Here is a 14585-nt window from a genome sequence, read left to right on the forward strand (position 1 = left end):
TTTGTGTAGTGGCAAAATCAAGGTAAGTTTGTATTAGTCGTTGAAATAAATCATTTAAAGTGCAAAACGTTGAAAATACTTTGAAGCAATTGTCATAAAACGCTACTTATTAAGGCTTCATGTTCATTTCGAGTGACTCCATTTCGTAATAAAACCATTGCAATATCTTTACGATCAATGGGAAGATATTTCATATGTTTCCACTCCAAACAATCTTATTTAGATTTAGCAAGTACAATATGTTTTTTCCATTATTCTTTGGGAGCTTTGATCAAACGTTTGATCAATTAAATAAAGTGTAAATTTCTGTTATTCTATGATAAACGATCCAGAGTAAAAGCGAGTGTGAACATACAACATCAAAAAATGAGTGAAATTTGTGTTATTAAAAAAATGTGTATGTTACGGAATTAATTAATTTTGTATCAGTGGTGTGGTATGTGTTAATCTCCTGTGTGTGATCCTAAGGCCCCATCCTTGACAGTCTTCGAATGTTTACCATGGACAATAATGTTTATTTCTATGTGTTGTATGGTAGCACTACTTACGATCTGCTGCACCCGGCGGATGACGATGAGCTTTTTTTGTTAGGACATCTGTTGCATTGATTAACACTAAAAGAAGACAAATACTGAAAAATTACAAAAACAAAAGGCAAAACAAAACAAATATTACATATATATATACATCAATCGAATTTTGACGAATTACCATGAATTTGTTATTTTTGCTATTGCGAGTCAAAAATTTTGTGCTCTTACTCTGATTGGGAAGAATTAAATTTTCACATATACAATGTCGTTATATCCGATAATATTACATACATTTAACCCATTACGTTACTCTTCATAGTTTAAATTTCCTTGACCTCTTTCATGGTCAGCGGAATTACCAGCTATATAAGGCAATATATATACATGTAGGACAGATGTTTTAAGAAATTGGGAATTATATTTCGATACAAAACAATAGAAATATACTAGCGTTAATTTAAACAAGGAAATTCACTTTCGTCATACGAGGAGGGCAAACATATAATTCAATGATATCGTCAGGGAGGTAAGGATTACACAAGTCAGGAAAATATCGTTCTTTGTCGGTATTTTCCCTGTCACAGCATACCGTATTTGTTCTTGGTATATGATGGAAGCAGTGGGTATGAAATGTTTTTGTGCGTAAGATATCAATACTAAAGGAACCATTCAATGAATCGTTTTCTGTTAAACAACGACGAAACACGGTATACAGTCTGTAGATGCATTATTTTGAATTCCTTATGAAACATCAATAAAATCATATTGACAGATTCTACTGTACGACATTGTTAAGTATTTTAATGAATACTGCTGAAAATCCAAACCGTATAGCTTTACGCCACTGGCACGGACCAGGGATCGGCATACACAAAATTCGACCAACAATTTGAATGGCGGACAGCAAGCGAGTTTGAACATTTCATACACATTTCACCACAATGGGCTTTTCTGGAATATCACATTAATACCATTTACTTTACCTTCCATTAGTTTCCGATATATATGCAAATTTTAACGCACTCTTAGACTGAATTGTCAATCCAAAGATATTGTTAATGTGTAGAACAATAACGGTGCTATGTAGACATGTTTTAATAAAGCAGGTCAGACAATATCATACATTCGGACCGGGCTATATTGAAATAATACTTTATTAAATTATAGTTTATAGGATAGGAAGAACGAACATTGATAATAGAACCAGACACTCCGGAACGGAAAGCGTTTGGTTTGCCTCAATGGCTTCACTGTAATCTAGGTCAAACTAGACTATTGACACATCATAAACGGCCACGTTAAATGTCCCCACAATCAGATCGCAAATAAATATCCATTAACAAACACTATCCTCGATATTCCATGGATTATTATCACTATCGCTATATCCATCACTAAATAAAGTCATAACAAAACTGACGCCTCAGTATGCGACAACAGATGAGACAGATAGTTTGGTTATTTGATATACATCTAATAACAATATTTTATTCGATACGGATACGGCACAAAATACATATCATGAGAGACTGGATTCGGAAACAAGTACAATGTACTGTACTAACCCGTCACCCGGATGTCTGTCCATGTGACCTTATCTACAGACTGAATGTTCTTGACCTTGACGTATACTCAGCTGACCCTTTCTTCAATTCAAAACAACTTAACTTAATGAAATTATAAGAAAATATCATTCATAACTTGACGAAGTCATAAGAAAACTTCATTCAGAAAAGATGTAAAAAAACTTATCTGTGATACTGGAACTGCGACCCTTCTTCAATTCAAAACAACTTAACTTGATGAAGTAATTAGAAAATATCATTCAGAACTTGATGAAGTCATAAGAAGATATCACTTGGAAAAGATGTAAAAACTTATCTAGGATACTGTGACTGGAACTCCTGATCCAAGTCAATCAACTCCTTGCATTACACAGCGTCATGATATCACAAAATCCACATTAAGAGCAACATCTCTTGTTTTTGACCCAAATCTCTCAATTTGACCCCTATACTTTTTTAGTTAAGAACAATGTCATAATGTCACCACAGAATATTTATCAGTTAAAATATACAGAAATACATTTCCCATTTTTATTGTTAAAATTTAAGCAGTCATTATGATTCCAATTAACACAAATTTAGGCAATACACCTAGATCGCATTTGGGATCATCCATCTCATCTGGAAGAAAGAAACGGCCGGACGAACCGACGGCCGAAAAGACAAACGTATTACTATAGAGCATACACATTTCCAAGCGGAGACCTAATGAGGGTCAAGTTGCAATCATAATGAAGATCTGATGTTCACATTACAAGAGGTCGGACCGTCTGACCTCTTTAATGTTAACCAATTACTTCCTCCTAAGGTTATGATTCTGTCCCCATCAAGCCTTAAAGTAGGCAGAGGGTGTATCCTTCAGGGTAGAAACGTACAAAATATTGAGATATAAACATGTTTTGTAAATAATCCTCCACAAACATATTACATATTGTCTTTAAATTGGAGCAAGGATTAAAAAACTAAGAGATAAGAAACAAGAACATGGATATGCACTTGGAATAAAAGATGAATGTAAGTTTATATAAAAGGATCATAATAAACACTTACCTATACAGTAAAAAAATAAGGTACAATATAGTAGCTTCATATTTCACGGTGGTTGAGTCCACAAGGATATGTACAAACTATCTCCCTATAGATAATTCCAGTCTAAGATTCCGATCACCCTTTGTTATCTAAAGTGACGTCCCAGGCAGGACATATGGCCTTTGCCTATTTAGGTCACGTTTTCAGCGCGATATCGTTAAATATTGCACCTTCTCGAGGTAATACTTTTGAACTTAAATTTATCGAAACTCTAAAAAGCATTCTAGGTACAATGCCTTTTGCTGTCATATGATATTCATTTTATTAAGAATTAGTTAAAGGGCAAGGTCATTCGAAACTCTCTACGTTCACCATAATTATCAGGTTAACACCAAGTCTTTTCAACATTAGTTTCGGTTAACACCTTATACCCTTTATAATTGGGTTTCTTATATTAAAACATCGCTGTGATGTCATCTATTGTTATAGCTTGAGGTATAGTCGGAGCAAAGTCTACTATTATCACCTAGTAGTGTGGAATAGTTACATTTGCTGTGGAATAGTTTGTGAACTATTCCATTGGAAAAGGTAACTATTCCACAGTTGAAGGTGAATGTAGCGACTGGTGAACATAGCTTAGCATGTAGTCAGAAATACATCCTCATTCATTAATTCCTCGTAGAGATGGATTAAAGATTAACCCAAGTACTTGTAAACGTTGTTGTGATGTATTTGTAAATTTATTTTCATGATATTGATATATATATATATATGTATACAATTTTCATCACTTCATTCCAAAATATATTTCATCATTTCTTTCACAGCCACTGTATCCATAACCCAGAAAAGAATTCACTTGAACAAATCCAGAAGAGAGAAGATAAAATCCCATGAGACAAATGCTGAATTTTCTGCCAAAATGAAATTACAAATGCTTGACATGCTTTTTTTCATATTTTGTATATCCAAATCACTTCATATTCCATAAAAACAGCATCAATCAAACAAATTAACATCCCAACACCTTTCAAAACGATAATAATTCCCAAGGAATAATTTCAAAAAACACACTTTTTGCTACATGATGTCACTATTTTGTGTATATAAATGTTGGGGAATATATTTTTTTTCTTATAAACTTTGCTAAATTAGCTCCCTCCAAGGCATGTGCTGCATGAGGAAATATTTTTGCCCAGATCACTTCAAATTTATATCCAAAAATCATCACTACAGCATATACAGAGCTACATTTATGTCCTCCATGTTGAACAGTGAAAACTAAACTGAGTAAATATTTCAGTGTGAGTACCAAATAGTACCTGTGCATGGATCTTTCAAAATAAATCATGCAAATCATGATTCTTGTTTTCCGAGTGAGGTAAATAAAAGAATCACAAAAAGGTCGTAAGGTTCAAATAGGTAGTAAGGGTTTTTTCTGGAGATGTGGAATAGTTAGACACTACCCAGTATAATAGTGGAGAGTGCCAGTGACATTCAGTGCCATGTTTTAAGTATGAGAAACACCTCAAACTGTGAAATAGTCAAAATAATGAATGGTTCTCGGCCTTACCGGCCTCGAACAATTCATTATCTTGACTATTACACAGTTTTCGGTGTTTATCCTATACATATTTAAAAAATTGTAGTCCATTTATACTTTTAAGAACCAAGCTCAATTATCATTAAATCGATCTTAGACGGAAGTGTTTGCTTAGCTTATCAAAAATGGTATTACTTTTCATAACGTCATTTGTGATTGGCTGTGATTTGCTATGTTAAAGCTTAAGACAGGATGTTGTTTTTAACTATTTTGTTTCCTGATCCTTAGGCCAAATAAATGTTTATCAATATTTGTCCTGCAGGGACAAGACTGAATGCATTCGTCTTAGTTAATCCGAGGTATCTTTTTATATTACTTTATTAACAAATAAAACATTCCTTATTTAGTTGTTCAATTGAAGGTTAAATAAAAGTGCAGCTTTGAAACAAAAACATGGTAACGTTTCATTTGTGGCTTCCTTTCTCGTCATGACATAGGTTCGTTATCTGTCATCATATGAAGTAATTTCAAGAATAGTTTGCTTGATATCACCTCAAATATTAAAGGATAAGTTTTCATAGTTACACAGAGAAGTTCAAATATTGAGACTGGGCCATTTGTCACCATAGGCCGGAACGGCCTCGTTATCTCATTATATACAATTTGATAACAATCTCACATTGATGCTTCAAAATTAATTTACAATTTATATGCTCGGACACTTACCATATAACCTAGTGGAAACAATAACAGTTATTATGAACATATGTAAATCATGATATAGTTTATAACTGTCATTTGCAAGATAATGCCAAACAGGATTCAATGTGTATGCTTTTGTAAAGTCGAATCCGGTCACACAAACTTTCGTTGCACGTGCTATAAACACTAGTAACTGTATGATCATTCAGTGATAGAAATAGGTTCCTAACAATGCTGACTGTAAATGACGTATATTTTGTCAAATTTTACAAGATAGCGTAGCGGGATTGGACTGGGGTGATCATCGGTGACTAGGTAGCTCAATCGTTAGCACTCGGCTAGTGTTCGGAGGGTCCCGGGTTCGAATCCCGGTCTGGCCGCTACATTTTCTCCTCTCCTGTTACACTATACAATACCTATAGAGTTACATTTTCAATACAGTTCCACTACGTAACCTTATCAAGCGTAGTTGGCGGTCATATAGACTATGTCTTTCAAACTTTTATTATGACGTCATTTTTATTGTGACGTCATAATTGTCGTGCCAGCGATAACGGAAAATGACTGTTTAAATGGCTGTTCCATCCTTGCTGATAACGATTGATTAATTCACAATAGATGCAAAATCCCTTAGTATCTCAACATAAAATTATAACCAAACGTTAATATAAGCATTGAACGTCTTAAAGTTGGCATTCATAGGCAATATGAATGCCAACTGGACAGAGGCAAATCCAACATGATGCGCTAGCGCGCTTCATGGACTTTTCCTATGTCCAGTTGGTATTCATACTGGCGATGGATACCAACTGAAAGTCGTTCATTAAACACACCTAACCAGCAAGTTGTATCTTAGCTTACAAAATAGCCATAATTTAATTAAACAGGGACTAATAATTTAATGTGTGGCTTAGGCAAATCACGCAGATGAAAAATGTAGAAAGCTAAGTCGATAGACAGGGGGATTGTAATTTGTTGCTAATTTTGGCCATCTGGCCATATATTGTTGTTGAATCCAATTTAAGATAGCAGCTCCCGCGTAAATGTTTAACAATATGGTAATTAAAATATGATTTCACATGTGTTTGAGATAACCTTCAAAATGACTGTAAAATGACCAGATTTCACAACTCCATTAAAATTTTGAAACTGGACAATGAAAAAAGGTTAACATTGTCATCTATAGAAAGTCGAAAAGCATGCGGTTCTGCAGTATCTTAGGAGATGAATCGTTTATAAACGACATATGACTTGATCTGGAAAAAATTGTTAATACACAATGTTTGATGGATAAAATACACACAATGACCTAAAATGACCTAAAATCACACATGCTTCATCAAATATTTGTCAAACATGTAGTTGATATTAATACTGATTAAATTATAAGTCATTAGTCGTAATTTTATAAAATTTGTAAAAGATTATAATTCATCTTTTCCATGTCACCTCTAGATCATTAAGTTTGTAAAAAAATCATAAAGTATAGCTTACTGATAAATTAATTCACACACAAGTGATGACCTTAGTTTGATACGCTTTATTTGAAACGTTGCAGATCTTATAACACTTTGTCTAAGACCGAAATCACGACTTTTTATTTTTTTCGTAAAGTGGAAAAAAATTAGGGTCGTTGGTAACCCTAAACAGACATATTTTTCTTTTGGCCTAACGTGTATTCGACGAGACCATGATAAACCATTCGAGATATCAGAGCAAAAAAGTTATCTTAAAAAGTACATGTATTAGCACCACGCATTCCGGAGAAGCAAGATTGTTTACACTTATTACGATTTATTCCTTTTTTTACGAGAAGTGGAGGCACAATGATTTAAATATACACAGAATACTTCATTCCTGTAGGTTGAAAGAAGGGAATCCTTAACAAAGAGGTATGATTTTTAAATTGCCATATGTAAATCTTGCTACATTGTATGTATTCTGTTAGGCTTAATTATTTCAACCGCACTTTGAATTCTATCCTGTCTATCTTTAAGTTCAAATGAAGAATTTTAGAATTTTCTATGATAATAACACGTGAATATTGTTAGATTTAAACACATCACTAGGTGTGAATGAGCAGCAATTAGTAGTACTGATACATGTACTGAAATATGCGTACTTATATCTCCCATTGAGGCTCTTGTCAAACGTATTGATGTATCAGTTTGTTTTTGTCTTTTGTTAATGTTTCTCATACAGTATAATTCCTGATATCAATGTTTCGTGTTTTAATATCGACATTATTTAAATAGAGTTAAATCATAAATCATTTGTTTCATAGATACTTAGGGAACATTCATATCGCAATGTCTCTCATTAGCAACGAATTGGTGTGAAGCTTTTATTTGAAGCTCAAAACATTGATATGGGGCATATGTCTGTTCCCTTCATTTTTCTCTCCAACTTTCATACTATAGAATTTAAGCGTCTCTACATGGTAAAGGAAAACAAGTTCGTCTCCATGAAGGATTACAGTCATATATTAGAAAAGCTCTGGTTTTCCCCTATTTTCAATGGCGAATACATGTTTACGTGACGTTCAATATTTAGCATACTGACTCTTTTTTTTAAATTTTAAACGCTGCATTCATCAGGGTGACGTTTTTTGACCAATTCTTTTTCTTGGTAAAAATATACTCATTAGATATTGTTTTTGACGTTTGTTAAAGAAACGAGATATCTAATATAAAAATTACGTACCTTTGTTTTGGTTCATATGGTATCATATCACCCTCTTAGAATTTTTAGGTTACTAGGACGCGAAGCTACGCCTTCAGTCGTTATGTATTCTTCTTGGACGATACAACACCATATGGGTCTCAACAAAGGTCTATTATTGATATAAAATTTACCTTATAGGTGTTGTTGCGACGGTTGGTCATAAACCATCGTATTTGAGCTAAAGTTATTTCGACGGTCGTCGTCTGGTTCCTGTGTAATCTGCTATTTGTTGTCGTTTTGTTTTTGCAGAATATTCGTAACATACATCTTAATTGACTCATTCTGGTCTGTTGACAAACACGGGATGCCTCTTTCCAATACATCACATCACTCTAGCTCCTTACGGTAGTACATAACGTGTATTATATACTGTAATATATTGGGCATTGTTGGCCGCAACACTAAAAACTAACCGACTCCATCAATGGCTGCTCTATTGACTGCTTTATTATCGGAACACACCACAACCATCAATACATACATAGGATACCATTAGAGGTGTTCCGGAAGGCATGGATATTGTTAAAGATGCTTACCCCTAATATAAAATACACTACATTCCTCCCTTTCTAATTGAGAAATTGAAATTTTAGGAATCACCAATTTGAAATTGACAATTTATCAATTATAACGTTCCAAATTAAACTTGTATCTCTCTCTATAAGGAACTAAAAGAGTTCCAGCTATTTTTTGAACCCAGTCTCTGCAGCACTTATTAACTAAACACATAAACACTATAACTCTAAACTCATGATCATGGCCCTTAAATATAATACAGTCACAAATCTAACTTTCGCGGAGGCCGTCTCTCCCTCACTGGGTAACGTCTCTCTGGTTGCGGAGTCGCGATCAGAGCGGGTGTGGTTACCTTGGGTTCCGAGACATCCTTGGGCACACTAGGAATAGGAACACTTGGAACACTAACAGCTGGCGGATCATTTACCGGTGGTGGTAGGTCCTGTGTCGTAACCGGATGATCCGGCTCACTCGCGAAGGGTTGGTCCATGGGGAGCTTGGGTTGCTCGGTTTCACTCGCGATTGGCTGATCATACAGTTCCACTGATTCTTCGCCGGTTGCCAGAAGGTGATCAACATGAACGTACCTGAGAGTTCTACCGACACGGATGAGGTACGTGAGAGGTCCAAGTTGTTTAACCACAGTTCCCAGAAGCCACTTTTCCTTTCCTCCACGGAAGTTCCGCACGCGAATAGATTGGTTACGCGCGAACGTCCTGACGCGAACAGGCCCTTTGTCATGATGACGTTTCTGCGAATCCTGCTGCAGACTGACTCGTTTACCCAAATCTGGTTTGAGTAGGCTAAGTTTAGTCCGTAACTGTATCTTCAAAAAGAGTTCTGCAGGGGAAACCCCAGTTACCGTATGAGGTGTAGCACGATACTTAAACAAAAAGTTTGCTAAGCGGTGCTTAATCGATGATGTATCTCCGTCCAACACCTGCTTCATAAGAGTTTTCTTTAGAATCTGAACGCTCCGCTCAGCGGCACCATTAGAAGCGGGATGATAGGGGTGGTACTAAGGTGTGCCTAACCCCGTTCTTCTCCAAAAACTCTTGGAATTCCGAGGAAACAAACTGTGGTCCGTTGTCAGAGACCATCTCCTCGGGGAGACCATAGGACGCAAATATCGAACGTAATACCTCGATTGTCTTGGCCGCGGTGGTCGTTGACATATGTACACTTTCCAGCCACTTCGAGTGACTGTCAATAAGTACCAGAAAGTTATCTTGGTCTTTTTCTGCAAAGTCAATGTGTACACGTTGCCACACACGCGTCGGCCAACTCCACGGATGGAGTGGCGCTGTCGCAGGTCGATTGCGGACCGACTGACAGGATTTACACGAATTCACTTGTTGTTCGATCTCCTGGTCCAGTCCCGGCCACCACATATAGCTTCTAGCTAGCGCTTTCATCCGACACACACCGATGTGCTGATCGTGAAGATCGGAAAGTAAACGTTCTCGATATGCCATCGGAATTATTATACGAAGGCCCCATAGGATACACCCTTGCTCGGTGGACAGCTGCTCCTTACGGCTGAAGAATGGTTTGATCTCGTTGTCAGAGATATGATTTGGCCATCCTCTCAAAGTATAGTCTAGCACTCGCGATAGAATCGGATCATTACGCGTCGCACAACTAATGTCCTTGGCTACCACCGGAAGCTCATCAATTTGTGAAAATCGGAAGATGTCGGCCTCTTCTGACTCAACATTTCCTTGAACTGGTAGTCTCGAAAACGCGTCAGCGTTGCCGTGTTCGGTAGCCTTACGGTATTCGATGTCATATTGATATGCTGAAAGGATCAACGCCCAGCGTTGCATACGAGCTGCTGCGAGAGTGGGTACACCAGTCTTAGGTCCTAATATTGTTGTCAATGGCTTATGGTCGGTCACTAAAGTGAACCGACGACCATACAAATATTTGTGAAATTTCTTTACACCAAAGATGAGGGCTAGAGCCTCCTTCTCTAGTTGAGCATAGTTCTTCTCACTTGGAGCGAGCGTGCGCGAAGCGAACGCGATGGGTCTCTCATCCCCATTATCCATTATGTGTGAGATAACTGCCCCTAATCCGTATGCCGATGCATCACAGGCTAGCTTCAATTGTTTGTTACCATCATAGTGTACAAGCATGGTGTTTGCTGAAAGTCTCTCCTTACACTTCAAAGTTAGGTAAGTATGACCCATAATAGTTCAATAAGCCTAAAAAAGACTTCAACTCTGTCACATTAGTAGGACTGGGTGCTTCCCTGACAGCTTCTACCTTGGAGGTGGTTGGGTGTGAACCCTCGCTGTTGATCATATGACCCATGTATTCAACTTCATCCTCCATAAACTTACACTTGTCTGACCGTAACCTTATGTTGTGTTGGTCAAGGCGCCTTAACACTTCTTCCAGCGTTTTAAGATGTTTATCTTTGGACGGTGCGGTGATTAATATGTCGTCAATCCGGCATAGTACATGATCCAACCCCTGTAATATCTGGTCCATAACAGCTTGGAAAATGGCAGGTGCGGAGGAAACCCCAAATGGCAATCGATGATATCGATACAACCCAAGATGGGTGTTGATGGTGAGGTACTGTTCTGACTCACTGTCCAACAACAACTGTTGATAGGCTTGGGATAGATCAAGCTTGGTGAACTGTTCTCCTCCAGCTAACTGTGCAAACATATCGTCGACATTGGGTAAGGGGTACTGCTGTGCATCCAGACACTGGTTGATGGTTACTTTAAAATCCCCACACAACCGAATAGACTTATCCGCTTTCGGAACTATAACAATGGGAGTAGCCCAATCGCTACGGTCAACTTTGCTGATAATTCCCTGTGATTCCAGTCGATCGAGTTCCTTTTCCAGAGATTCTCGCAATGCGAAGGGTACGGGACGCGCTTTACAGAATATAGGTTTCGCGTTAGGGTCCAGATGGATCTGTGCCTTAAAATGTTCAATCGTTCCCACGTCCTTCTGGAATAACCGACTGTATTTGGACTTTAACCCCTCAATGCTAACCAACTGACTAGGTGTAGGCTCCCTTGAATCTGAATGAACTCTGAAAATCTGCTTCCAGTTGAGCTTGATAGTCTTCAACCAATTCCTCCCAAGTAAAGAAGGTTTGTCTCCCTTGGCTATGATCAAAGGCAATGTCACCTGTTGACCCTCATACCTTACAGGTACCTCCACTGTCCCTAGTATCTCAACGTGGTCACCGCTGTAGGTTTTAAGTTTCACTCCAGTGGGTTTCAATGATAAATCACTCAAACAGGCTTTATACACTGTCTCGGAGACAATACTGACCGCTGCTCCTGTATCTAGCTCCATATTTACTAATGTTCCATTTAAATCAACCTTCACCTGATAACTAGATGTCGAACCACCTTTTGATGCTTGAAAAATACCATACATTCCAAAGTCATCGTCAGTGCAGGCCCCGTCGGCCTCTTGTATATACTTGGCCTTGACAGTTTTTCTCTTAGATAAACACGCCTTGGCAATGTGCCCAGTTTTTGAAGATGCATAACACTTTGCGTCTTTGTGTCTACATACATCTGATGGGTGTTTTCCGCCACAACGATAACAAAGTTTTTTGTTGTTTACATTGTCTGACTGTGATTTTGACTCACCTGTCACTGCTTTCTTATTTAAATCACGTTTCGGTGGTCTGGATCTGGGTCCTTTGAACACTTTATTTACATCCGCCTGCACATGCCCAGGCTTCATTTCCGTCGTGTTCCGCGCGGCAGTTTCCATAGCAACAGATATTTCACAAGCTTTGTCCAACGTCAAATCCTTAACCGCTAATAGTTTCTTCTGAATAAACTCATTACGAAGGCCACAAACAAGTCTGTCTCTGAGAGCTTGTTGGAGAAAGTTACCGTACTCACATCGAGCTGCTAATTTCTTCAAACCCACGACATAATCCGCTACACTTTCCCCCTCCTTCTGACTGCGGTTGTGAAATTTAAACCTCTCTGCTATGACTAACGGTTCAGGCATAAAATGTCCTTTGAGGGCTGTCACAATTTCATCGTACGTCTGAGTACTGGGTAAATCTGGTGTCATGATATTTCTTAACAGACTGTAGGTCTGAGGCCCCATAACGGCTAGAAATACTGCTACCTTTTTTTCCGTGATGTCGTTGGCGGCAAAATACTGCTCCATGCGCTCCACATAACACGTGAAGTTTTCAGACCCCTCGACAAATTCGCCTATTTTACCGACGTGCGCCATTGTATTCACTGCAAACGGGAGTTCCGCGAATGCTCTTAGCATTAGTGAACACGTGGAGTTCTTTTCCGAGTATCCTCGTCGCCAGTTTGTAATATATTGGGCATTGTTGGCCGCAACACTAAAAACTACCCGACTCCATCAATGGCTGCTCTATTGATACCTTTATTATCGGAACTCACCACAACCATCGATACATACATAGGATACCATTAGAGGTGTTCCGGAAGGCATGGATATTGTTAAAGATGCTTACCCCTAATATCAAATACACTACATATACTGTTGCCTCCTCTTCGGGGGCATGTAGACCAGAATAACATACACTAATCAAGTTATAAACATACCCAATCACACAATTTACAGCATTTCTAGACATTACATTGTGCGTATTAAATAGGTCCCGTCTCCTCTTTGGGAACGTTCACGAACACTATATATAATTCAAACCGCATCTCACGTCCTCCCCAGATATAGTGTAGTAATATGGAATTTCAGCAAAAACACCATAACACGCATCTGACATGACCCTTGTCCTTCACAACTCTTTTATACCATGTTTATACCACTTTTAAATTTGCTTTGTATACATAATTCTGCTTTAGTAGGACAAACGTTCTCAAACGCTTTCTAGGGCAATTGATTTTAGTATAAATTCCATCATCATGTAAACCAAATGGTATATTGTAAAAGATTTCCTCAACATGCTCTAAACATCATCCGTTATTATTCACATAATTAGGACCGGTAAACTTTTATCAATCTTATGTCTCCTAAAGATACACACAATTCGTTAAAACCAGTTGTTTAACTCCCATTGTAAGTAACAAATTTCTACCCAAAATAAGCTAAACCTTATTTAGCATTTCCGCTATCTCACGTTCTCCTCTACAGTTCTGTCTTTCGAAAAGGACATTAATCTGAGTCCAGTTAATTGCGAATCATGGAGTGCACACAAAAGATCATCTGGTGTTTTTTGAAAATTACTTGCATGCCGTCATAGAATGGCTTATGTTGTATATAGGTACATATGTAGTAGGTTAGAGTATGCATATGTATTTCAGTGACAGTTCCAAATTGGTATTTTTTTCTAAGGTTAAGTCGTGATGTTGTCTATCACAACAAGATTTGAACCTTTTACTATGCATATATATATAATGGGTGATCGCTACCCCCTTAGTGTCCTATGCTCAGTTATAATCGGAACAAGGACATAAAGACCCATCAAGTAATTAGTTCAAAACAATAACGCAAAGCATAAGCAGAAACTTGGTGATCCCGGAGGAATTATATAAAGCACCAATGGTTCGGGAACATCTGCACGTATGAAGCATAAAGCACTCCAAGGTGACCTGCTTGTGTAGGCTGGAGGTTACAAAGCTCTCAGAATGTTAGCCGGATGTTTGTGGGTTCGGACACACTACTATTTTAGGAATTAAACCAATATCTGCCGACATTGCAAAAATATCACCACCGCAAAATAATCTACTATCAGGTGGTTCAATTCAAGGTGATACACTTCTCCATTCTTTATTCCCATCCGTCACTGCGCAAAGGCCTTTCAGTTGTTGGACAAATAATCCGAGTCTAAAAAAGCTTACCTGGTGTAGAACTTGTTTTCATTTTGTTTACCAAACATCTGACAATGGTTCCACGTCATTTGTTATGAGCTTCACCATGAATATATATGGAGTTATTTTTTATCTTTTTTTTTCTTTTGAAATCAAAAGGACTCTTAAA

The 14585-nt window shown here is 37.7% G+C and overlaps 2 protein-coding genes across 6 annotated transcripts in view; both read right to left on the reverse strand.

The window, feature by feature from the left end:
• LOC138321571 (uncharacterized) overlaps nt 1-8498 on the reverse strand; it is a 28372-nt gene extending 19874 nt beyond the window's left edge. For 4 of the 5 annotated variants that reach the window (XM_069265336.1, XM_069265335.1, XM_069265334.1 and 1 more), the window contains exons 1-2: nt 3149-3256; nt 549-614 (exon numbers count right to left, since the gene is read on the reverse strand). In XM_069265336.1, the coding sequence (XP_069121437.1) occupies nt 549-614; nt 3149-3188 (106 nt within the window). In that variant the 5' untranslated portion in view covers nt 3189-3256. Of the gene's footprint in view, nt 1-548; nt 615-3148; nt 3257-8227 lie in introns of those variants that run through there. The other variant, XM_069265337.1, reaches the window with a different exon arrangement.
• Nucleotides 8499-8874: 376 nt separating this feature from the next.
• LOC138322277 (uncharacterized) lies at nt 8875-9561 on the reverse strand. The gene has a single exon (XM_069266315.1). It carries the CDS (start codon nt 9559-9561, stop codon nt 8875-8877), a length of 687 nt encoding a protein of 228 aa, XP_069122416.1.
• Between the last annotated feature and the right edge of the window lie 5024 nt (nt 9562-14585).

This window comes from Argopecten irradians, chromosome 4 (assembly GCF_041381155.1).
Source record: "Argopecten irradians isolate NY chromosome 4, Ai_NY, whole genome shotgun sequence".
NCBI lineage: Eukaryota > Metazoa > Mollusca > Bivalvia > Pectinida > Pectinidae > Argopecten > Argopecten irradians.